The 26,930-nt window shown below is 41.6% G+C and overlaps 1 protein-coding gene across 2 annotated transcripts; it reads left to right on the top strand.

The window, feature by feature from the left end:
- On the top strand, positions 1–25,775 carry LOC119661177 (dihydrolipoyllysine-residue acetyltransferase component of pyruvate dehydrogenase complex, mitochondrial). 2 transcript variants are annotated; one of them, XM_038070395.1, is made up of 8 exons: positions 1–383; positions 13,349–13,524; positions 16,777–17,163; positions 17,606–17,772; positions 17,835–17,983; positions 18,042–18,241; positions 18,315–18,417; positions 24,895–25,775. In XM_038070395.1, the coding sequence occupies exons 1-8, from the start codon at positions 259–261 to the stop codon at positions 25,022–25,024; spliced, it is 1,437 nt and encodes a 478-aa protein (XP_037926323.1). In that variant the 5' UTR covers positions 1–258; the 3' UTR covers positions 25,025–25,775. The 2 variants fall into 2 exon arrangements, with proteins under 2 accessions (XP_037926323.1, XP_037926322.1); XM_038070394.1 differs by having other exon boundaries at positions 4–383; positions 17,558–17,772.
- Positions 25,776–26,930: the final 1,155 nt, after the last annotated feature.

Consider the following 26,930-nt stretch of genomic DNA (forward strand, 5'->3'; position numbering starts at 1 on the left):
CAATAGAGAAGGTCGGTGAGACGTCGACAGACGACAGTGGAAAAGTCGTCGCATTCGTCGCGCTTTGCGTAAAATTTTCATTTTATTTCTCCGAATTTCCGTGGGTCTGGCGAATGCCGTGTTAGTTCCCATCGTGCGTGATTGCCTTTCAATCAGTGTCGTGTCTTGATCCGCGCATCTCGTCCACGCAATTCCCTGCTGCCAGTCAGCCAGTCGCAAGTGCGCTAGAAATCGGTCAAATCGGTTAATTGGAGGAAAATGTTTCGAACGGCCGCGGTGCGTAATGAAAATCTGCTGCGGACGGCCCTTTGCCGGGCGAGTCGCGGCAATCTGGCGGTGCGGACCCTCGCCACGCAGGCCCTGCAACGAATCAACACCAGCAGGTATTGGAAAAGTGCATTTTAAGGATTAATTCCGAGGATTTCTGTGAGAATTTCAGGTCAAGTGACAGTTCGGTGCATGGTTGAGGTTAGGTTTTGTTGTGTAATCGGCAAGAGTGGAAACGTCAAAAGATTGCGAATCGTCGACACTCAGGGTTATCGTGTCGGTGATTCTGTGACGTCACGTCGGCGATAGTGGGATGGATGAATGTCAGCTGAGCGATGTTTCCCGTCCCGCATTCATTCCGAGTGTTTTGCCCAAATTCTGACGAGGTCAATGCATTTTTGGCAGCGTATTTTTAGTGGGATTTGTGCTTCTATTTACGCGCCTAAATTTAGCGCTCTACATTGAATGGCTTGGACTCATTGCGGGCTACTTTGTGTGTACAACTATTTGCGTTTTGTGAATGAGGTTCACACCCGAAGCAATCAGTAAAGGGTGAGAACACTCGTGTCCTGAATTGCAGTTGAACTTTGTTGGGTGGTAATCTCGCGTGCTTGGATTACTCTAACGAGGCAGCTTAGTGTCACGGCCTCTCTTATCTCCAGCCCGATCACGTCATCTGCACGCGTCGATGACGTTTGAGCCTTCTTTCCGGGGAACACGTCTCGGTCACCTGTTGGACACACGGCCAGTGGATGATTCCGGCTCGCTGCCAACGTTTTATCAGTTTAGGTCTTCAAACAAAAAAAATGTTCATGAAATTAGACGCCGTTTACAGATAAGCATAAGATGCTGGTTTTGGAGGTCATAGTGTGATTTACTCAGTGTTGCCTTTCGCACGTGACAATGTTACAGTCTAATAGGGAAACTCCGGTTGTAAAGAGAAAGGGGTTAACCCTTTTGTAGGGCAGAACTGTTTATATTGAAAAAAAGTGACTTATACTATTATACATATTTCAACGGGGGCTAACTAAGGCAACGCCACAAACTAGAAACTTTTAAAATGTTTCTAGTGCTTTTTATTGAGATGGGGCATACATATATGTACTAGTGCCCTTCTAGGAGAGTTCCATTTATCAAAAGATAAGTCTTAAACGGCCAATTGTACATACATATGTGTGACCTTTACATGATAAAAGCTGTGAACAAGAATCGAGAGAATTTTATCAGGTTTTATTGTAAATTGTTTATGAACGACCACTTGGTGTATATCAAATCAGCTATGAACTCATTAATGGTGGTTTCTCTGAGTTTTGTTTTGAATTCCATGAGTTTATGTTGTGCTATGGCATGTCGGTTGGATAGGTTAGGTCAGATTTAACTATATCCCAGTGAGTCTAAAACTTTAGAGTCAGCTGTGTTTCATTTTGCACTTGAGTACAATAATTTGCTTTGCATAATTTCCTAGCGATAGCGCAGATCTTTCTTTAACTTTATCCCTTTTATTGGAAAGAAGGGTAGATCTGTCCTTTGGAGCAGTTTTATGAGTGGAGAAGGTTTCAAAAGCTCTTATTATAATCCAATTTGAATATATTTATAAAATTTTTTTACCTGGAATTCTTTTTCAAAAACTTTGTTACCTCTCAGACTACTTGCGATATTTTTTTAAGGTTTTGTTTAAAACAAAAATTTATTAAAATCGGTTTACTGTCTGTTTGTCTTTTTTGGCTGTGGGAAATCCATCATGGATACGCATCTGCAATCTAGGATACGCATGCCGGACTCTTATCGACTAAAACCTCCCATATTTTCCCCACATTCTCCATACTTCTGGCAGGGTTTGTGGAGCTGCGACCCCCTAAATTCAACATCGATCGCTTGTATGATCCAGCTATCGCTCGACAGTGGGAGAGCTATATTGGGTAACCCGCCTGAAAATATCGATGAGCAACGGGCCGCTATTAAAAATTATCGGAATTGTGCAATCGATTGGACGAACGGGAGGGGTTGAAGGCTCCATTGCCCCTGCAAGTGATGGCGGTCGTGACACGCTCGAACTAAGATACCAAGCGAAATCCCGAGGAGTTCAGGGTAGTGTACGTCGTGACAAGGGACAATTAGCTATGGCGTTGGTCAGGGATACCGCAGAACGCAATGATCGTGAAGATTCCAAAGAAGGGCACCAGTTTTGAATGTGACAATTGGAGGAATATCTGCGTGCTTCCTGCGGTCGTAAAGCTAGTGATTAAAATAATCCTCCCCACGGGACAATCGTTCTGGTATAGATTTGCGGGGCTGATCAGTTCTTAGCTGTTCACTCTGAATAAACTGCTACTGCTTTGAATCCCATTGCAACTACCGCCTTCCATGCTGTATTTGATTACACCATGTACCTTAACACATTTTCCACCGTTAAACGGGTATTTAGCTCTGTTTCAAGCTTTCTCCTTGAGCTTTTAAATCTTAAGCAGGCGAAGAAAACGTGTTCTGCATTTTCGGCTGTATCTTCACACCTAGGACAATTGGATGATTCATCTAGACCGAACCTATAGAGGTAATTCCTGTATCCACCGTGTCCGCTTAAAAACTGAGTCAGATCGTAACTCGTGTCACCGTGGTTTCGAATAGTCCACATACTTATGTCTGGGATAAGCCTGTGTGTCCACCGGTCATTCTCGGCCTGGTCCCGTGCTGTTTGCTATGCGATCAATGACCGCATACGCTCACTTTGCTTGTTTAGGCTCGCTTCCTGATTCTCGTACAGACGACTTATGTCTGGGATAAGTCTGTGTGTCCACCGGTCATTCTCGGCCTGGTCCCGTGCTGTTTGCTGTGCGATCAATGACCGCATACGCTCACTTTGCTAGTTAGAATATCTACCGGGATCATCTCTGAAATCACGCATGCCGTCTCATAAGATGTTCTGTAGGCGCAACATGTTCGGAGAGCGCTTAATCAGTATGTATCTTGAAGCTGTCTGCGATTTTCTCCGATTTTTATCGCCGATGCCCACACTGGTGTCGCGTATAAAAGTGCAGAGCTGACGACTCACGATAAGAGTAATCGTCGATTGTGCTTCAAGCCGCCTACATTTGGAAGCATGCTTGCCAGTGTTAAGTTAAGCTTTAAGTCGGGTTTAAAGTTTACCTTGGAGTTAAATGTTACTCCCAGGTATTTCAACGATGGCTGAGAACTAACAACATGCGCTCGATGTAAATTTCAACAGTTTTTTGTTTCCGCCGCTTTGTAAAGAACACCAACGTTCGGCAAGCCAAACCCCATGGCCTTTAAGCCAAGACTTGATCGTCCGTATAGTCTCATCATCATCATCATCATCAACGGCGCAACAACCGGTATCCGGTCTAGGCCTGCCTTAATAAGGAACTTCAGACATCCCGGTTTTGCGCCGAGGTCCACCAATTCGATATCCCTAAAAGCTGTCTGGCGTCCTGACCTACGCCATCGCTCCATCTTAAGCAGGGTCTGCCTCGTCTTCTTTTTCTACCGTAGATATTGCCCTTATAGACTTTCCGGGTGGGATCATCCTCATCCATACGGATTAAGTGACCCGCCCACCGTATCCTATTGAGCCGGATTTTATCCACAACCGGACGGTCATTGTATCGCTCATATATTTCGAACGCGGTCAAGAGTTCGGAATTTTTCTTGCTAAGAACCCAAGTTTCCGAGGAATACATGAGGACTGACAAGATCATAGTCTTGTACAGTAAGAGCTTTGACCCTATGGTGAGACGTTTCGAGCGGAACAGTCTTTGTAAACTGAAATAGGCTCTGTTGGCTGACAACAACCGTGCGCGGATTTCATCATCGTAGCTGTTATCGGTTGTGATTTTCGACCCTAGATAGGAGAAACTGTCAACGGTCTCAAAGTTGTATTCTCCTATCCTTATTCTTCTTCGTGTTTGACCAGTGCGGTTTGATGTTGTTAGTTGATTCGTCTTCGGTTCTGACGTTGCCACCATATATTTTGTCTTGCCTTCATTGATGGGCAGCCCAAGATCTCGCGCCGCCTGCTCGATCTGGATGAAGGCAGTTTGTACGTCTCGGGTGGTGCTTCCCATGATGTCGATATCGTCAGCATAGGCCGCCAGTAGTTGGGTGGACTTGAAGAGGATCGTACCTCTTGCATTTACCTCAGCATCACGGATCACTTTCTCGAGGGCCAGGTTAAAGGGGACGCATGATAGGGCATCCCCTTGTCATAGACCGTTGCATATTATCCCAAAGAAAAACCCCACTTCTAGTTTTTATTCGAGAGGTAGACTCCGGCTCCAGAACCCTCTTCTGTTTTTGAACCATCGGTGTAGAAGACTTTCGTATATTCCGCCACGCATTCCTCTGGGTCTTCCCAGTCCTCTTTACGCTTCAGGGTAACTTCATATCTTCTACCAAACCGATGTATGGGGACACGAGAATCGGAAGGCATTGTAAAAACTGGGTCCAGCCCTCCCAGTAGCTCTTCCAAAGCTTTGCGCCTCCCACATGCTTTGTTTCCCCATAGATCTAATCGAATTAGTCCATGAGCTGCTCTCATTGTAGGGCTTGGAATAAATATATCCAGGGGTTGCAAATTGAGTAGTGCATTCAGAGCTGCGCCGGATGTCGTGCTCATGGCACCAGTGATATTCAGACACACAGTTCTTTGCAGTGCGGCTAGTTTACGGTGAAAACCTTTTTGTCTCACCTTAACCCACCACACTACGGATGCATATACGAACATTGGCCTAATGATGGCAACGTATATCCACATTACCACATCAGGCCTGAGTCCCCATGTCGAGGTAAAGGTCCGTCTGCACAGGCCATAAGCTGTGAGAGCTCGTTTCATCTTTACCTCTACATGTTTGTTCCAAAGAAGTTTTTTATCTAGAGTGACTCCCAGATATTTCACTTCTTCCGAGAGTTGAAGTTTTCTCCTTTTTGTGAATAAAACCATTGTGGTTTTATTTGGATGAACTGACAGATCATGTCTGAGGCACCAGCTGTCTATCAAATCAACGGCACGTTGTATATTCCTACACACCGTTCCAAGATCCCGATCAACAGCAAGCACAGCCACGTCATCAGCATAAGCTTGAGCGTGTATTTGCAAATTTTGTAGTTCGCATAGTAGTGAGTAGATCAGCATACTCCACAGAAGTCGCGAAAGCGCACCTCCTTGGGGGCAGTCTTTCGTTGCTTCTGCAGACAGGTAGCGATGGATACCCACCTTAGTGCACAGCAATCTCAGCGTTAGCATAGCATGAATCCACTTAATTAAAGCATCATCAACACCATGCGCTCTGGCGGCATCACAAAGTTTTTGAAAAGGCGCACAGTTAAAAGCCCCTTCAATGTCCACAAACACCCCCATCGCGTATTCACCATTCAAAGTTGCATCCTCTATCTTTGTGATCAAAGAATGAAGAGGAGACTCACAGGACTTTCCACGTTGGTAAGCATGTTGGTTTTCACTAAGTGGGTGTGACCTAAGTGCGTTTCCACGAATGTGTTGCTCCATTCTCGCTCAGACCAGTCTCTCCAAACCTTTCAGTAGGAATGAAGTCGAGCTGATCTGTCTAAAGTTCTTTGGATTCGAATAGTCATCTTTGCCAGGTTTCGGTATGAAGACTACCTTAACCTGTTGCCAAGAGGAAGACACGTAGGCCAGAGCAAGACATCCTTGAAAAATATTTCTTAGAGGTCGTTCTAAATGCTCCATACCCTCCTGCTGTATTGCCGAATAGATGCCATCCCTGCCAGGTGCTTTTGAATGTTCAGAGGTCTGTATGGCAGATCTCACGTTTTCATAGGTAACAACCGCTTTCGCAGTGTTCCCCTTGCACCACTTGCGTGTTGAAGGGGTTGCAAGAACCGTCAACTCCCCCCCCCCCGTCACTTCTCTCCCGGGTGGTGTACTTCCAGGAGGGTCTGTACTGAATCCAGTCTGGTGCTCGTGAAAGTACCGTCGGGTTTTCTAAGAGAATCCAACTTGGTCGACTCATCCCTTTTGAGGACTCTGCGCAGCCTTGAAGTCTCTCTTTCGCCTTCCAGTTCCTCACAGTACGCTCTAAAGAAGTCTCGTTTCGAACACCTAACGAGCCTCTTTTATTCACGCTGTGAGTTCCTGAAATTTAACCAGTCTTCATTCTTGTTACTTTACGGTTTGACGGTTTAGAAGTCGCCTGGTTGATTTCCTGAGTTTTTGCAGTTCTCGGTTCCACCAAGGCACCGTTTTACCGTTTTAGGACAAGCCTCTTCATAGCACTCTAAAAGTATGCAGTTCAGAGTTTTCAACTCATCTTTCGGCGCCAAAGGAGTCCTTAGTCGCCTAAGGAACTGTAATCTATTGCCAAGAAGTTCATTGAACTTTGTCCAATCCGTTTTCCTAGGGTTAGCCTATGAGTCGGGTTTTTATCACTGACGCTTACACATCGATTGCTTATTAATCGGTTGCCATTGCGGTAAATAATTATTATTATATTAGCAGTAATTTGTTGTTTAGTATTGAGATCCATGCTAAATTGTGTCAGCTTCGATGCTTTGTAAGTTCGTAAATTTTCATACAATTTTAAAAAATTTACCCTTTCCGATGAACGGACAAAAATTTCCTTGGAAAGTTTTGTTTAGACGAATCTATATATTATGTGACGTCACTTGACGGCGCGATGATTGAGGAGGTAGAGCGTCAGCCTCTCAATCTCACAGCTCTGGGTTCAAATCCCAGTCGTTTGGGATGTCTGTCTTCGGCTTGTGTTTGTCCGGCTGCTGTGAGCTTACCACTTGCACAGTGTTAGGTGTGACGATAGTGAAACTGAATCACAATCTGATGTGTGTGGGTATCCTATATTCCACTAAGGAGTGAACAACAAACACTAATTAACGTCATGCAAATAAACATTCTCCCGGCGCCAGGAAGAATCTGCTGGTGAGCGTCCGGTCGGGTGTTAAAAATTAGTGCTGTCCGCTATCAAGTAAGTGTCGTACTCAGGATCGCTCTATCTAGAGAGGGTTTTGTAGCGGTTTAGGTTCAGATCTGTCAACATTTCAAACTGACGCTTTTGGTCGTTATAATTCATACCCATATCGGATTTTGGAATTAATGTATTCGGAGCAAACATCTTTAGAGAGTAAAGGTAGGGCAGCATTTGATTAGATCGCCTCAGCCCCAACGAACGAAACTAAATAAAAAAATTGTTTACTGCTGATAGTCATTACTTTCAGTCTCAAGGATATCCGCACGATTCATGAAGTGGGAGCTATGAGACGCTTATTTTATAGTGATCGCAAAAAGAACACTTACATCTTTTGATTAGTAGGAAACCACTCTGATCGAAACATTGGTCGCTGAATTTATGTCCCGATAGTCAGGACAGACAAAAATTGATTTTCAGCACATGAAAAATGTTAGCATTATTGAATCATATTTTCTAATATGATTAAATTTAATAGTGGAATATTTCATTGCATGTCGTATGTTTTGTAAAAACCTCAGAACCAGGAGATGGTCAAGTATTCGACTGTAAAAACAGGCCTACAAGGAGGCCGACGGATTAGTTTAATTATTTTCAATCCGATTAAGTAATGAAATGAAATTCGTTTGCAAAACATATACGATCACCTTGAAAACGATGTTAGCCTTAATCCTATAACGAATTCACGTTTACTTCCTGGGTTACCGGCTAATCCTTGCTGAATTTCGCGCTTAATTACTATAGAACAGATAATGTAATCAGAGAATAGCTGGAATATTTAATATTTTAATCAATATTTTCTACATTTACTGATAATCGTCTATTTTGAATTACAGTATAACCTCTGTGTCTACTTCTACAAATTAACAATCTTATCTAGACTCTGAGCTTGTTTTTTTCTATTCAGTTTCCTTAAAGACCACATTTACATGATTAACAGGCAACAAATTCTACCAAAGATATTTTCCTCTTTAGGACATAGACTGCCTTTATGACTTCTTTCCAGCAATTGAAATAATTGGGAGGTTTTGTTTACACATAGCCACATAGCCAAGGCCGTCTGTTGTCGTGGAAAAACTGTTGGAGCCATTCCAATTATTTTTTTCCTTACGACGCACTTATATCTGTCAAAAGGATTGATTTTCATTCCGTTGAAAATGAAAATGTAAAAATAGAGTTTAGAAATATTCAAATTCATACGGAAGACAATAAATTATGAGAGAGTGGGATAGGTTGTAGCATTAACAACATGGCTTGTGTGCTTGTTTATTCGAAAAAATCGGGCGACCTAATTATCAAATCTTCATATCAATTTCCCATTGTTTGACTGAGATAAAGGCAAAATGTCTAGAAATAACAGAAAATATCCAAATATTGGGTATCACTTCATCATCAACAAAATATGCAAAGTATTGTATAACATTGTAACGAATCAATCATCTATTTTTATCTCGAAAGGCGGTGGTAACGTTATCAGGCTATCTATCAATATGGTTCGTCCTGATAAAAACGAAATTGTGAACAATTTTCCTATGCTTTCGTCAGGAGTGATATTATATTATGTTTGTAAGTATAGACATTTTCAGCGAAAATATAATACTAAACATTTAATAGCAACAAGTTCGTTGATAAAAAAGTCACAACATAAAATTATTAATTGATTTAATCACCGTTGCTCAATTTTCGGCTTAATTTTCAACAAATGTATAATTGACTTGAAACATGAAGAGTTCGCTTCGCTCGCAGACTCTGCGACGCCTTTTTGTTTTTCATTTTTTCCCATCGTATAATAGTATCGATTTCAATAAACAACCTTTAGAAACATTTGAAATTCGATTGATTGAAGGCAAGACATTTTTAAGTTAATTAAAAGATCCATCATCCATTGGGAGGAGTTTATAAATATTTTGGTCTTTCGTGAATAATGTTTATTCCTTCTTTTCTATATTTTCAAACTGTGCAGGGTATGGTTCTCTTTCTTCTTTCGTTGTTTCCTTTTAGTGGTTCAGATCTGAGCTGTTAATCATTAGATCAACGATTTCCTTATAATATAATAAAAAAGTATGATTTGGTTATACCGGGTGGACTTTTCTTTCACAATTGTTCTTCAGAGTGTTTACTACTCGTTTTCTACGACTGTGCATAATTTATTTAAATAAAGGGCTGGGTACTATCGATTCGACTACCGAAAAATATTAAATGAAGAAAATGTAAAATGAGGATGATTGGTTACGATGAGAGTATGGGGTTGGCACCAACAAGGCTGTCAACCAATCAAACTCCCCTAACAGGTTTGTCAGTCGTGAACACCGACTGCGCGAGATATGTGGAACCGGACGGCACGTGTTGGGGCTAATCCGAATGCTAGCAGTTCGGCGTCCCTATTTACTTTCATGTCGCAGAAAATTAACGTTGCGCAATGGGGGAGCTGACGGAGGGTTTGATTGAGCAACTTCATGGCCACTCCTTACATCGCCTAAGTAAAGTCTTATATGGAGAGTTGTACTATGTGCAAGACCAAAAAGACGCTCAATCAAATGCTTTGCACTCCTATGGTTCTCACTCCACTCCCTGATAGGCCGTTTCAGAAGGTGTTCATCGACCTTATTGGTCCTTATCCACGAAGGAAGTCGGGAAACGTCGAAGCTATCGTCGTACTTGATCATTTCACGAAATTCGTTTTCGTGGAGCGGATCCGGCGCGTCGTGGCTGAAGATGTAACCCGATTTCTAGTGGAACAGATCTTTAATATCTACAACGGGGTACAATTCCATTCCGCTCACTTTAGTCGGGTGATGAAGCAAAGGGGCATTAAGCACATGTTAGCCTCGAATACCTCCGAATGGGTTAATCAATCTCTAATAGCCGTCATTCGAGCTTACCTATCTCCTGTGCAGCACGACTGGGAGTGAAAGGTCTATGGAATCTGCTGCGCGCTGAGATCATTTGTACACTCAGCCACCGGATACTTTTGGTTAAAATATGATCTCCTATGGAGGGTGCTACTCTCTGTTGTGCAAATTGAACGTCTTTCAGGATCCTTCCTCGTTTATCTCTGGTGATGCGAGGCCAGAGCTCCTAAAACAGGAGGTACAGGAGAATGTGCGATTGGCCCAGCAGGAAGCAGCTAGTCAAAACAACTTGAAGGCGCGACCATCTACCTTCGAGATGGGTTCCGGAGGAACACCCCCCCCCCCCCCCCCCCTCACTTTTCCGCAGCTTCGACAATGGGAATTGTAGGGTCTGATTTTAGATTTTGAGCGTGCCGCCCACGACTGTTAAAGCATTTCTGTACTACCCCACCACCATGCATGATGTCGTCCCTGAGTACAAGGCCTTAATGGACACTGAGCTATTGGCTATGTTACGCTTCAGGCTCGGATTATACCCCATTCATCGATAGGCTTCCCATATCGCCAGTTCTTCTCCTTGGAATATACTGGCGAAACCTGGGGGACCATCGACTCGGATACAGTGCGCGTATTCGGGGCTCCAGATCTGTCGGTGAAGAATATTGTGTCATAGCCCTGCAACACGCCATCAGTCTTCCACTCTGCCCTGGTTAGAAAGTTCACCGCAAAGTTTTCCGTAAAGTTCAGCATGTGGCATAGTCGCAGGGGAATGTTCAGTTTTCCCGAGGTATGGTAGGATGTTATTATGGTCGTAGTGCTTCGCTCTCTAGTATCCGGACCTGCATAGTCTGATTGCCCCGCACGCTGCAACGTATTTAATGTGGCAGAAGTTTGAGCCAACGTTGGTTGGAGGGGCCATTCAAAAAGGAAACAAATTGTTTCTAATCGAACAACAACGCCGTCGGGCAAGCAGAAAATTTAGGACGAAATTCAATGCGAAAGTTTCAAAAATCGAAAGATACCCGTGGATAGGATTTGCCCGTTTTGCATAATAAGTTAGTCCTTTTCATCGCTCCGTCTAGCCAATTCAATACAGAATTTTGATTTGTCTCAAATATTTTGATGATCGTTTAGTGAAAGTGTTTCGATTTTGCTTCCTGCTGCGGGACGACATGCGATGTTCCAGTACATCTGTGCCGTACGAAACTAAGGGTACTAGAATAAGAGTATAATGTAACAAGGCGTCCAAGGTTAGTTAAATATTTATAGCACCAAAAATGATCGTCAATTAGGCAAATGATAAGAAAAGATATGTGAATGATAAGGAAGGATATGTACTGAAGAAGTATGAGCTATATACTTGCTTCTTTTAATGGAAATGGAAAAAAATCGCTTGAATATTAGCTTTTCAAGTATTGGATCGATTGGGCATTACCGCAATCAATTGTATTTTAGTTAGTCTTATTAGTTCTTAGCTCTATAAAAAGAATAATATTCATAGTAATAACATTCTAATAAGATGCCTAGTTTTTATTTTTCTAAAGTATAATAACATCAACGGAACTATCATAATCGTCAAATAGTCCACTCATAAACACCAGCACTAAATAGATGTTGGATTAAGATACAAAAAGAACGGTAGTACTTCCATAGCGATGTATTCGGATCCATAATTTTCAAACCGCTAGGGAGAATGGAACCGTGAGAATAGATATGAGTTTATTATTATGAAGTTATGAAGTTGTTTTTACTTCAACCCTGCCTCGGAAACCGTCAGTTCTCCTATGTAATTAGGGTCCCCCCCCCATTATATTTGAAGCAGCAGGCGAACGTTTAGCTTGAGGTGGCCCGCCGCAGGGCCACCATGTCATCTGGCCATCTATGAAGAGAAAAGGAAAACGGGGCTATTCTTTCCGTAGGTGCCAGAATCGTCCCTCCCCATCCATCCCGCGTGCGTTAATTTTCTTGGTGATTTTGTCCTCTTCTTTATTAGGCTGTTTGGTAGTTTAGCTCCCTTGTTAGCTCCAGCACGTGCCGTCCGGTTGCACATTTTATCTCGTGCAGTCGGTATTCACGACTGGCAAACCTGTGAGGGGGTTTGGGTGGTTGACAGCCTTGGTGACTGTGTTGGTGCCAATGTGATACAACGCCGTACTCCCATCGTAACAACCCATCGACCGGCTTGGAAATTCTGCGTCTAAACTTGATTATGGGACAGCATACCATCTTTGTAAAGATTATTTCGTGAAATGCAAGTCAGATTTAAATGACCGGCAAAAATCGTTTTAGGTGAAGCTCCAAAGAAGATGCAGTGATCATGTTATGAAAAAGAACATGATTTATGATTCCTTAGTGTCCAATTGCTGCTCAAGTATTTGCAGGAGGATTATGGGTCAGACCCCTCTTGTACCAGCCAATGTTTTCATCGGTCCAGTATTGAACATTTTTGGTGGTTGACATTCCCGTAGTTCTGAAATTGTACCTCAATTCAGAAGAGCAACCGCCCCAAGGATTCCTGATTAGCAGCCAATTCGAGTTGAAATATCTCATCATGCGCACTTTTTTCGCCGCTTTCATGTTCTGAGTATGCTGCAGTTTATAAAGATGAACTGTGGCATTTTCTGAAGGAATAAATATAATAAAAAAATTCAAAGGTAAATAAGACTATGTCCTCAAAAAATTATTGAATTTACGAACGAGATGGCATTCCATCTTTCCGAGCTAGTGATGTCTGGTTGATATGAGGGTCTTCACGAAATTTCACTAAAGTTTTTTCCAGTATTGAGTTCAGTCCGAGCCCATTTTGTTGCCTTCGACTTTGCTTTCATAATTCAGTTTTGCAGAATTTTGGCCGACTTGTCATTAGGAATCCATATCTGACATTTTGAACGGTTGTAAGAGAACCGAACATGCCACATCAAATAAACACCCACTTCCAGTTTTATAAAATGAACTAGATTTTCGGACGGTTATTGCATTTTCAAGTTTATTTAATTTTTCATAAAGTAAGGTAGTAGACAAAATTGTATAAACTTGGGGATTGAAAAAAAGAATTTGAAAATCCGTTGCGAAAAAAACTAAAGCAAAATCGAATTGCGAGGAAAATAAGATTACCCGTTCGTCGTAAGGTGGGGTTCAATGTAAAAACAATGTAAACATTATTTCAATTCTATTTTTGCAGATTTTATAATTACTATATTTTTTAATTATATTTGCATTCTGATGATTTAAGAGAATTTTCTCAATTTCTAATTTCAGAAACCTTGTGAAAAATCATACGCAAAAAGTCACAACATGCAACGTAAATTTTGTTCGTCAGTACTGCAGCAATTTACCACCCCACACAAGAGTTCCACTGCCCGCACTTTCACCAACAATGGAACAGGGGACAATCGTTAGCTGGGAAAAGAAAGAAGGCGACAAATTGAATGAAGGTAGTTGAACATTTTCAGTTATTTAGTTGTTAATTTGCAATTGAGTTATTACGGATTTTTCCAATCCAGCTGAGGGTAATATATTTTCCATCGTAAAGCAGAAAGCTCTTCCGTTTGGATGTTATACGAACTTCCTATATATTAGGACCAGTTCCGCATTCACTTAGTACAAGTGGATAGGGCTTCGCATCTCCAGTTCCTCATACAATACTCTAGCAAATCCCGGAAGACTGTAACACTCGGTTGTACTGTGTGTATCCGAGAATATTCTCGCATCTATACGGCAGACCATATTTTATCCGTCGGTTAATAATACTGCGTCATAATCTAGTAGCCGAAGTTCCCAAGGTATATCGAGCGATCTTGGTGACCGCTGCACACGTAACTTCATCTCCGTTGATTTCATCAATTTTCGAAAAGATGGCGTCGAAGAGTGTATCATGATAGCGTTTGTAATAACGGTGAAAATATGACATTCGCAATTTTTGAAATAATATAGTTCGAAGATGCCGCCGAGCTGAACGGTTAACCTCTCTGGACGTGAATGGTGAATTGATGAATAGATTTATTCCAAAATTGGCAATTTTATTTGGTCAGGTAGTCATTCAATGTGAAATATGCTTTAACCAAGAAGATTTTTTGTTGGAAATCAGAGTTAGTTTCCATCTCCAATGCAAATCCCCACGCAAATGACGGTTATCCCGCTTGTGTAGGTACATGTCTAGAACCAATCGTAAAATACGTGGACAATCTCCAACTGTTAGGAACCACTTGGAACACTCTTTTGACTTGGGAGCCAGTTTCTGGCAGACTTCTAACTGCAAGATTCCGGTCCCCAACCGAGATTTCTGATATAGTGGAGAAGGATGTTTTGCACGGGCAATTAATTGCAAATCAGGAAAGGCTTCCTAAAGGTGATACGCTGATTCTGATGGGTGATCTGAACGCCAAGGCGAAAGAGATCACTATCTGATGGTCGCTTACGTTCACTCGCGTATTGTGTCTGCCTCTTCTCGTAGATTTGGGGACCTGCGGCCCTCTAAGTTCAACATCAACCGCTTGTATAACCCTGATCGAACGGCAGATATATTGAGTAACCCGCCTGAGAATATCGATGAGCATTTGGTCGCCAACAAGAATACTCTGCTTGGGTGTTACACAGGTCGTCGGCCACGTCCCGAAAGGATGTCATAAGATATGGCTAACTACGGAATCGTGGGGGCAGATCGATAAACGGAAGGGGTTGTAAGTTTTACTAATCACTCCGGTTGATGGCGGGCTTGACGCGCTCGAACTCCGATAACGAGCGAAATTACTATTGCGCTAATCAGGGATGTGGAAGATGCTGCAGATCGCAATGATTTCAAAATTGTATACCGCATCACGCAAGAGCTTGCATGTGATCGCAAATCTTTCGAAGGTCCTCGGAAGGACGTCAACGATCGACTTTTCATTCACGGTGATTAACAACTGAAGAGGTGGAAAGAACACTTTACCGCGGTTCTTAACCGTATCACATCCGATGAGGTTTCTCCTCTTGAGGATCAAATGGAGTCACCGTAACATGCGGTTACAGACTGTTCCTCTAAGCAGAATGCATTCAAACGGTGCAAAGCTTGAGGGTTCCCCGTAGAGTTATTTATCGCAGCCCCTGCAGTTATCTTGAGAAAGCCGAGACCTTTCCCAGAGAATGGAAGAAGGGAATGATCGTCAAGAAGGGGCCCCGCTTTGTGTGTGATAATTGAAGGGGTATTTCCGTGCTCCATGCCATCGCAAAAATGATAGTTAAAATAACTTTGGAACATCTCGAAAATTCGATGGACAGAGAGCAGGCTGATTTCTGCTCCGGTTTCTCCTGCATTGACCACATCAATACTTTACGGATCATTTTGTAACAATGCTCAGAATCTAGAATCACCTGTTCCTCATCGATTTTGAGAAAGCTTTCGATAGTGAGAACAGAGACTGTATTTGCATGAGGAGCATTCCGCAGAAACTAACAGCTATTATCAGAGCAACACATAATGTCGCAAAATGTTACGTGCTGCACCAAGGTAAAATCTCAAAGGATTTGGAGATAAAAAGCGGAGTCCACGAAGGTTGCATCTTGTCATCAATACTATTTATTTTTGTTATCAGTGCAGTTCTTCATGCCGCCTTGTTCGGAGAACGTGGAGGCATTCAGTGGACGATGACATCTTTCTTCAAGCAACTCGACTACGTTGATGACATCTGCTCGCTGTCTCACCGTGTCATGGAATTCGGCCAAATGGCTCTGGATTTGGGAAGCGAGGCAACTAGATGGACTGAAAATAAACACCAACAAAACCAAGGGTCTCAGTCTGACGGGTCATCGCACTCTTCCTAACCGCATCAATGCCCATCGAAAGCGTTGATCAATTTGTATGTATGTCTAGGAATCGTGGCATGGGGAGAGCTAAAGGGCATTTCAGGTAACCGCGAGCGATGACGCGTAGGTGTGGTTGACGCCCAAGGGGTGAATAACAACCATATGTTAAAGTCCACTGTATCGCTTCAACTACAATGTATATTACTTTCATCTACTGTGCTAGCTAATCTCTTCGATCTCTCAAAAATACTTTTATGATCCACTCAGTTCTGGAGCATGTGTTTCATCTCTGCCATCAATTAACCAAAGTCCCTGCACCGAATTATCCAATGGTTCCCACACAAACTAGGCACTATCCCGGAGAGTGGTCAACTGTTAAGAAAGCCACCCTCTCATGAATATTGAACCTTTTTAATTAAAGCTGCTACTTAGCATCCCTCATATCCTTCGGTTCAATTTTTTAGACCAACGTCTATGTGTCAGAGAAAGTTATATCTTGCGTTATTGCGGACCGGACCAATTTTGTGGTCCCTGGAACCCTTTTTGGGGTAAACACCCAAGCTTTCAAAAAAGATGGATATAATTCGCATCAACGTCGGATTTGCGGTTATATGTCAATGAATAATCACCACTTCTAGCCACTTTCGATCACTCTACTTCCATGGCAGAAGTGAGCCGTTCCTTTTGAATGCCCGCCTAAGTGCACTGATCGCCAAATGCACGTAAATCTAGTTCGTCGAAGAAAATTCCTTCTACTCCAACTGCTTAAGGAATTCTTACACAGGTACTCCGGGTTTCCTAAAAGCAACGCCAAAGGCTTATTTACAATATAATTCTTTTTTGAATATTAATAAGTTTTAGGAGTGTAATTAAATCGCATTGTGATTAATAACTAATTCTAGGTGACCTGCTCGCTGAAATTGAAACTGACAAAGCAACAATGGGCTTTGAAACACCTGAGGAAGGCTACTTGGCTAAGATTCTTATCCCAGCAGGAACAAAGGATGTTCCTATTGGTAAACTCCTTTGCATTATTGTTGAAAATGAAGCGGACGTAGCGGCATTCAAAGACTTCAAAGATGATGGCAAAGTAGCTGCGAAGCCGGCTGCTGCACCTGCTCCAGCTGCCGCAGCACCCCCACCACCACCACCGGTTGTTGCTGCTGCACCACCACCTCCGCCACCGCCTGCAGATAGACCACTGACTGCAGTAGAACAGCGTGGACCTAGAGTATATGCGAGCCCAATGGCGAAGAAACTGGCAGAGGCTCAACAACTTAGGCTCGAAGGTATGTACACCTTGGTTCTGATCTCTGCATGTCAAACGCACTTTCAAGAACAACTTTTGTTATTGCCTTTGGTATTATTTAATTTTTCTATCCTTTGCCGGCAAAAAATAGCTTAAACTGATAAACATTTTTCATTCTGGATTATAACTGTTTTATGATTGGTTTATTTTCAAGCATTTGTAAATTTTTATCGCCAGAAATCCCATTGCTTGATAGAACTTGTAACATCGAATCTCCTAATTTATGTATCTGTTTCCAAGAACTTTGGACAAACGATAATATTTCTTAAACATTTAATATTGTTGAAGCTATAATTACAGTAAGCCTCCATGGCTCTAACATGCATGTCATAACAGTGTGTCACATGAAAAGCATAACCATATTTCCCTCCCAGGTCGAGGAAGCGGAGTATTCGGTTCAATAAAATCCCAAGACCTTGCAGGTATGCAAGCCGAGGCTCCAGCCGCTGCTAAAGCTGCCGTTGCTCCACAAGGAGGATATATTGATATTCCAGTGTCGAATGTTCGTGCAGTTATTGCTAAACGATTGCTTGAGTCGAAAACCACAATACCTCACTATTATTTGACGGTTGAGTGTGAAGTTGATAATGTAAGGAAATTTCAATTTCACGAGCTTTTCAGGTGAGAACTAATTTACTGATTTCGTTTTAGTTAATGAAATTGAGAGCGAAGGTAAATAAGAAGTATGAGAAGGAAGGCGTTCGTGTTTCCGTCAACGATTTCATCATCAAAGCCCTTGCAACCGCCAGTCGTAAAGTACCGGAAGCGAATTCAATGTGGATGGGAAATTTCATTAGACAGTGAGTGATTGGTTTGAAAATTTGGGACTCCAGGTGCAAACGTTTCTATGTGTTTCAGATACGACAATGTTGACGTGTCTGTCGCTGTATCGACTGAGCGCGGACTTATCACGCCAATTGTGTTCAGTGCTGATCGTAAGGGTGTTATAGATATTTCGAAGGATATGAAGAATTTAGCGACTAAAGCGCGTGATGGAAAATTACAGCCTGCCGAATTCCAAGGTGGCACAATTAGTCTTTCCAATTTGGGAATGTTTGGTAAGTGACGAGGGAGAGATCTATAATTCAATTCAATAGGACAGAGAAGTATTTTGTTGATATTTGCTTTCAGGCATTGAGTCATTCTGTCCGGTAATCAATCCTCCACAATCATGCATTTTGGGTGCTGGCACCACTGACAAGAAATTGATTCCTGATCCGGATGCTTTGAAAGGGTAAGTTCCGTTTTGGATAATTGTTGGTCGTTAAACTTTAGAAACCTAAAAAAGTTCAAAAATAAATGGGGACTAGCTTAAGTAATATAAGCAATGGTAGCATAAAAATCGTCACAGTAATCTTCTTTGCTACTTTTTTGTTTGTCCGATTCGCCCCAAGTTGTTAAGAAAGATCGATCGAAGCATCCCAGCTTTATAAGAATGGTTTAGAAAGGGGCATCATTTTCTGATTCACATCAATGGAAGACGGAGCAGATCCTGCTTGAGATGGAGCGGTAGTGTAGGTCAGCACGCCAGACAACTGCTAGGGATATGGTAAACCTCGGTCTAGACTGGACATTTTGAGCATATATCATTTGTTATGAGCATAATTACTTAGCAGCCTACTAATTGCTTCGAATCTAGCCGGCTTGAGTTTAACCTTATTGAACCACGATTTTCCCAGAAGATTCTGAAAGATATTATCAAAGAGTCGTCCTTTGATTAGAGACGTTTGGTTGTCTTCTGTCTGAGAGGATAATGAGTCCTTTGATTTTGATTGGATGATGATGTATCCAAGACGCTATAATAGAAAGACCCGCTTCTACTACAATGGCCCTCGCTTCAATATGAGCAACAATGTTGAAAAGGAGAAGAATAGCAAGGATCCAAGTGAATGGAGCTAGGGAGATAGTGGGCTGTTTCGTTTGCTTTTACTCTCCTGGACACCGCTATCGCAATTGTTTTATGGAAGACAGCTAGCTCTGCAATGGGAACTGATGTGTTTCTATTTCTTTTGTTTAGGAAAATCCGAGGCAGAAGTGAAAAGAGTGGTGATAAGTAGGTGAGGCGCACACGTTGTTAACATACTATGTTAAGCTTATAGTTATTGAAGAGTAAACTGAACCTCAGAAAGACTCTAGCAGCCAAACAGCTTTGGAAGTGTAAATATTGTGGGAGCTAATCTCAATCAGTGATTTAGTTGCAATTAGAGTTTCCCTGAGTTCAGGTGGGAGTTCGTTTACAAGAGCAAAAATGATATGAGCAGGGTCTTCTGAATGTCTCTTTGAATGAGCCGATCGTAGATGACGCCGTATATTCCATGATAGGTTTGACTATCTCTATGAAAATTGTGATAACTTGTTTAGGATGGAGGAAACCTTAACTGTAACTCAAGATTCTGTCGATGATGATGGCTGATTTCGCTGTGTTCAACATATACATGCTGTTTTGAGCCTAGCCGTGATTTTATGATTCTTCCGAGTAGGCGGTTGACCGGCGAGGTTCAGATTATATTCCTTGAGACATAATCTAATTACATCATTTCATATTCTGGCTAAGATGATTGTATTAACCTTTCCTAAAAAAATGATATTAGTTCGGAAAAAATATGATTGGGCTCTTGTGCAGTTTTCAAATTTTCCACTTGAATTTATCGAGACACCACTTACAAAGTCATCTCTGTACTTAAATTTTTCCGCTTGTTGGTTAGACATTACATGAAGGAAGATTATGTATAAATTGAAAGGGTTGGGGCAGCCGCCTCGTGGTGGTCCGTTCTGTTTAGTTATGCTATTATCATTTGATACAAGAATCCTAAAGACTAAATTAAAGTTTCGGTTGGGACCGTGACCTATTCGCTACAACTCCCGCGCTCTAACCAACATGTCTACCGGTAACGATACTGTGGAGATAGGCAGTCGAAGGGGTTATAGCTTTTGAGTAAACGACCTAAACTTTGTGTCAATATTGAGTCATCTGCGTTTCGAAATTTTAGAGAAAGCAGTGAGGGCGGATCTAGTGCTGATAATGCGCCGGGTGGCATCAAACTCGGTGCTACCCTCAGTGAAAACAGCGCTTCCCAGATAGACAAATTGATTGACACTCGCTGTTTTGTCTGTCTATGCAAATATGAAGAGTGCTATGACCGGCTAGATTGAAAAGCTTGGTTTAGTTGGTGCTTATCTTCAGTCAGTCAGATGCTTGCATCCCTTTTCGTCATTTATAACAAAAAGGAATATCGGCGGCAAAATGCAGCCTTGCCGGTCTCTACTTTGAACTTCAAATCTCTCAAAAATCTTACTTTGATGCAGCATGAGACATTCTGCACCATCCTAGGGCGCTCTGATTTTTGCTTCGCCGGAACTTCGCACGCTGCTTCAAAATTATTCGAAGGTTGTTGATGTGGTCAGTTCAGGATGATCCAACCTGTTCTCTGTCCGATTAGGCGTTCGAGATGTCTTTCAATGCATTCCAGGATAATTTCAACTATTGTCTTTGCGACGACAGAAAGCACGCAAACACACCTCTAATTGTCGCATTTAAGCCGTTTCCTTTCTGTGGAATCCTGATCATCATCCCCCTCTTCTACTCACTCACTTTCGCTTGATCGCATTGTTGGCCGATATGATATCCTTTTTGATTGGAGAAGTAGTCCATATCCGCACGCTACGGTGACCAGCCATTTCATCCACAAGAGTTGGAACTTTATCAGATGTTCTGCGAACCATGGTGAAATGTTCCCTTCACGTCTTAAACTATTCGTCGCCGTGGTTGTGGAGTCTATCGCTAACGTCCCTCCCAACACCATCGAGATACTTGCAAGCACCAGCAAAGCGAATTTGTAATTGTTTGTGCTTCCCTGACTAGCGCAATAATGAACGAACTCCCTTTTGTCACGTTGTACGCCACGCTTCATTTCCCGAGATTTTTCTCGGTCCCAGAACTCAAACGCATCATTCGCCCCCGCTCGTAGTGTCAATAAGAACCTTTAGTTTCCTACGCTCCTCGATCCGCTTTCGTGTCCCGGTAGTCAGCCAGAACTTATGTCGCCCCTTCGGGACGTGCGAAATAACCTCATCGGTAGCGGAGAGAAGAGCACTTTTGATGCAGCACTTTTGGTTCGTCAATATTCTGGTCTCCGTCTAGCTGTTAAGTTGAGATTCAATTGACTTTGTAGTAGACTCTGTGCTCGAACAATGCACCATCAATGACGAAGCGGTAGAAGCCGGAAACCTCTCAGCGTTGTCTTTGTGCTCCCTAAGATCGTATTTCCCAAGCACAAACACACCCTTTAGGAAGTTCTTCCTGGACTGCATTGAGATGCTTACAGAAAGAGCTTCCTTCTCTGTATCGGAAGTTTCCGCTGGTGCGTAACACTGGACCATTGAGATGTTCCTTTTCCTGGACCGAAATCTCACAGTTAGTATTTTATCTAATACCGGTTCCTAGGAAAAGAGCTTAGTCTGGTAGATATAATACTAATACTCCTCCTGCATCGAAAGACGCTCTAGGCTGTCGATATTATGTGGTTATGATATGATAAGCATTAATCCGAGACTAGATTCGTGTTTACTATCAGGATACAACACAGTAGTGCAAGAATCTTATCTTATCTTTTCTAATCTCAGAATCTACAGCACGCATCGCTGAATTTGGCTCAAGTGAGCATTTTGGGAAGGCTGGATATCATCGTCTAGAAACGTTCATACATTCCAAAATCAAATCTTAAATCGTTGACAAAGGAAAAAGGTCGTAGCTGAAAGATCAGTCCGATTCCGAGATGTGGTAGCCATTTCTGAAGCAAGGTTAATTTCCAGATTAGTATATTGCTAACCCACAAATCTCTACCCATTTTAATCGCTTCTTAAAACAAGCATGGAATACTCAAGTGAATGCTATAGCTCCCAAATCACAGCGGCACATTACCTCAGCGGGGAACCGACTTTCCGTCTTAATAGACAGTACCATTAGTCAGATTCGCATCGGCTGACGACTATTCCCTGACATGCCAAGGTGTTACACAGCCATGCAGACTATAGTGACTCTTCCTTCCTCCTCTTCCGGGCTTGGGATCGTCTATTGTGCATGAAGTTTTGGACATTTCAGACAGTCTTAGTGTTATTTGTCTGAATAAACTGCGGAAGACAATCAAAGATAAGTTTATAGAGAATATTGTTAAATTTGAGTTTAAGCTTTTGAATTCTGTCCAGATAGCTAAGTGGTTAGAGCACAAGGCTGTCGTACGGAAGGTCGCGATTCAAATCCCACTTGTGGCAATGGGATTTGTATTGTGTCGGATACCAGTCGACTCAGCTGTGAATGAGTACCTGAGTCAAATCAGGGTAATAATCTCGGGCGAGTGCAATGTTGACCACATTGCCTATTACAGGGTACTATAATTCTAACACTTCAAGACCCTGATCCTGTTGGATTGTCGCGGCAACGATTATTATTATTTTGAATTCTGAAATAAGAATGTTAAAATATTCCATTTCGGAGGCAGTGCCGCTATACCTGTTTCTCCTTAGTTTGGTTTTGTGTTAAAAAATAAGCATATGCGTTTTATTGTCTCAAAAGAGAAGATTAATTCACTTTTTTAATATATCCGTCGAAAAAATGTATTATCACGTCCAATCAATACTACCGAATCCAAGAAATACAATAGAATCAAGCTTCATAGCATTTAAAGAATTGCGTGTTCAGGTGCTGCTTTATAATACTGCCCCGCAGATGCCCTCAGTGCACTCCTACATGTCCTCCCTTGCATTTCGTGCAATGCTCTCAGATTATCTAAGTTCAGATGCCCATAATAACATCCTAATCGGAGTATCTCAGGAACTCTGAGCATTTCCAGCGTATTATGCTACACAAAAGTCGGCCTTCAAGAGGAGGAGGAGAACAAACACGCTTTCCAACCTAGGTAGAGTGAAGGACGTTACGGCGACTGACTATTAAGGGTTTATTCTCAGTGGAAGTATGCTGATGAGGCAGTGCGGGGATGCACTGAACAGCCTGGGCGCCTCGCTCAAAATTAACCTCTTTCAGGATGAGCAGCCCAATGGACTGGTCAGCTCCGCTTTTGACAGTTCTTCATCGCTTGCGTTGAATCTACTCGCACTACTTGACAGCCGCTAACTTCAGATGGCAAAGGTTCATCACATGCGTTAAGTGAATGAGTATCTGACCTTTTAGAAGATCTGATTGCGAGAGGTTTTGGGACAGACATGCGCAAATGCGTACGGGATTATGGCACTTGCACAGAACACTGGTCTGTAGGAACCATGGCGTCAGGCTAGGCATATCGCACAGTTCGCATTGCTGAAGTTGTGAAGAGGAAAAGCCGTAAGCCACTTCCTTTGCAATTGCCTAGCTCTAGCCAGAGCTAAGCAGCTGATACTAGGTAATCAATTCTTTGGATCTCAAGGAGATCCCTACAAGTGCAGGGTGGAGGAACTGGAGGGTTGGTTCTGAAGATTGAGCCGGCTGGATTCTGCACCTTTTACCCTTCCCATCGCAGTCACGGACTTAGCAGCTTGTAGCATTAAAACGGTGCACATCACATTGGGCTCTTTGGAGCGGCCATTGATAACCACCTTACTCCCAATTATTCGATCTAATTTATTAAAAATTGGGCACTAACAGTGCGCGAAAATAAACAGGGATTGATTGAGGCGCTCAGTGGCAATTATTGGACTTGAACGCTGTGTCATTAAGTATTTTTTTAATGTAACTTCGCAGCTTGTGGCAGTTGAAGGTTATAAATCTAGACGATTGCTCGTAAGCTAACGTTTTTTCAGTATGGAAAAAGTTACCTTGAATCTTGATTGGCGTAATTGGTTGCATTCAAGAAAATCTAACTTTAATGAAAAAGGCATAATAAGGAGGCATAGTTTTTACCCCAGATTCGTGTAATTTTCACTCCGGGCCCCGTATTTCCGCATAATTGTCATCCAGAGCCTAAATTTTCTCCCTATGGCCCTGGCAACATGCTGGAAGAAACTGTCCTTTTACTTTAGATAAGTTTTGTTTGCTCATGTTGTGAGAGAAGCATCAGTATTTTCGACTGGAGAGAAAATGACGCGTGTAATTTTTTCCGATAATTGGAAAAAATTGAATTTTGGCTCATTTATGTTGGAAAAAACCTTGGATAATTATTTTCCATCTGTGTGTATGAACAAATCGAGCAAAATTCAGCTGAAAAAAAAACTGAATGAGCTAGGCACCCCATAATAAACAAAACAAATTAAAGCGAGAAAATTCAATAGCCTAAATCGAGAGATTTTTTCGAGGCACAAACTGCGAACTGAAAATTATGCGCCTTCGCAAAAAAGGAAAAATCGTATTGAACCCTCAAGGAGGGCAATATTGGATATTCAAACGTACAATGCGTACCATATATGCCCGGGCATATAATCTGGCATGTCGTCATTGTGATAATAAAAATTACCCAACACTTGCGTACTTGATTTTTACCCAAAAATGAAAATAACTTCCGTAATGTATACTTGTGAGGTTTGTTTGTAAAACTATTTAAAGCTCAGTATAGGGCTTTAGGGAAAAGTTATGTAACTCAGTAATTTCACGGGCAACAATCTTTTCATACACTTGATAGCATAAAATGAAAAAATACGTAGACAATAATTTCGAAATTACTAAATAAATACACAATCATCATTACAAATTATTTTCATTAATATTTCCGATTTATCATTTCAGTTTCAGAGAGGTCACCGTCTTGAAAGTCACATTAAGCTGCGATCACAGAACTGTTGACGGTGCCGTCGGTGCTAAATGGCTACAATATTTCAAGGATTACATAGAGGATCCGCAAAATATGATTCTCTAAGTGCCATCAACTTGTAAATTGAAGATATTAAATCAATTCATCGGAAAGTGCATAGCTGAAAAAAATTGAACATAAAAGACGAAATTATTAACATCAAAATGTGAACAGAGAAACTACTCCGACCTGCATTATAAATTCATATGACTCCCACCTTCGTTTCTGCTGCAGATCAGATCTCCATGCAGATATGGTTTACATCTCTCAAATCACAAACTTCCAACTTGCTGTTATCGGGAAAATGAAAACAAACTAAACAAATTACGAAATTCTTATTTATAAATCGAATTATACTACTCCGCCTACAAGGCAGGAAAATGGCGACTAAACCAAGTGATCAGCTGCGAAAATAGGCATAATAATAATTTATTTATGAAATATTCGATTGAGTTTCCTTTAAATTTAAATCAACGACGTAAAACCATGGCTAATAAACTTCAATTCACCCCGAATCGGTTAAATCATTGATCATGTCGTTTTACTCGGATATTATTCTCAAATGTATGTAGTTTGTAAGCGAACTCCAGATGGTGTATTTTGATATTAATAATGTGGTTATTTGGTCAAATGGAAAACATGGAGGTATCGAAAACGAAACAATTGGTTGAACAGTTAAAGTACGTCCAGTACATTTCATTTATCTCTATTATTGTTATTTAAGACATCAGGCAACATAAAACGACATTGTAGAATATCGAATCATACTTTATTTATAAATAAAGAAATCATTTTATTGAATGTGGCCCTTAAAATATTTGTTTTGTCTTTGTATTTCATGAACATTTAAAAAGGGAAATATGAAAGCCTTTCAGACTTCCTTCGGAAATGTGTTCTAGGGTGGCCCGTTCCTCAGCTCCTCAAGCACAGAAAATAGTACGGCGATAAAATTGCAGCTTAATTTCCAAATTCGGTAAAAAAGAATACAGTTTATATGACGGATATGTTTAGTAAATCCAGATATGATTGATGGTGAGGGCTGTAAAATTAAATTAGCCCAAAGTGATCGTTTTGTCTCGTTAATGACTGGGTTTCAGTGGATAGTTCAGATGTTAGAAGAGGGCATTGTATCTATTGTGAAAGTAGTGCAGAGCTTCGCCAAGCCGCATCGACAACGAAAATTGATCAAAGAGAAGATTTCAGAGACTATTTATCTGCGCGGAATGGAAAGGAAAGTTACTGCCAGCATAAGTGATTGACGAAAAAATGTACAGATGTGTTGGCATTTGTTTGCTTATCTCTTTGCCAGTCAGTTTGGTAGGAAATCGAATTCTTCCGTGCGACAAAAAACATGACAATTCTGGCCTACTACAACACAGGACAAAACAGAAATCGTCATCAAACGTGGATTGTTTAATAAAGGGCTGAATCGTACGCTTGGAGCTACGAGGATGGTTCAATAAACCTTTAGAAATAAATATAAAAGCAAAATATTTGGTGAAGACCGACAGAGATGCAAAGCGGTTTTAATACACATGCCACATTTTGAATTACTTTTCGAATCGTGGTAGAGTAATTTAACCCCGCGCACGAATTCCTCTGGTACTAGGTGTTGCACAGTATACCATATGGTACACAGTCAGACGCTTTCTCCAGATACAGAAATGCAATGTAAAGAGAGCGATGTTTCTCACGGTGTTTCTCCATAAGCAACCGCGCATAACGATTTTGCGAATAAGGTTGTCAAGAATGCGTTCAAAAATCTTCATGGTATGAGACAGAAACCGGATCGAGCGGTAATTTAAACATTATGCTGGACTACCTTTCTTTTTCCATACTATGGTAATTTCTTGCCAGTCAGATGGTGTTCTATTAGGTTGTTACACATGAAATCACCGATTTGGTACTAAAATATGAAACGACTGTAAAGCTTACAAAAATTTATTTAATTAATCGAAATAGGTGCCAGTCG

Source organism: Hermetia illucens, chromosome 1 (genome assembly GCF_905115235.1).
Source record: "Hermetia illucens chromosome 1, iHerIll2.2.curated.20191125, whole genome shotgun sequence".
NCBI lineage: Eukaryota > Metazoa > Arthropoda > Insecta > Diptera > Stratiomyidae > Hermetia > Hermetia illucens.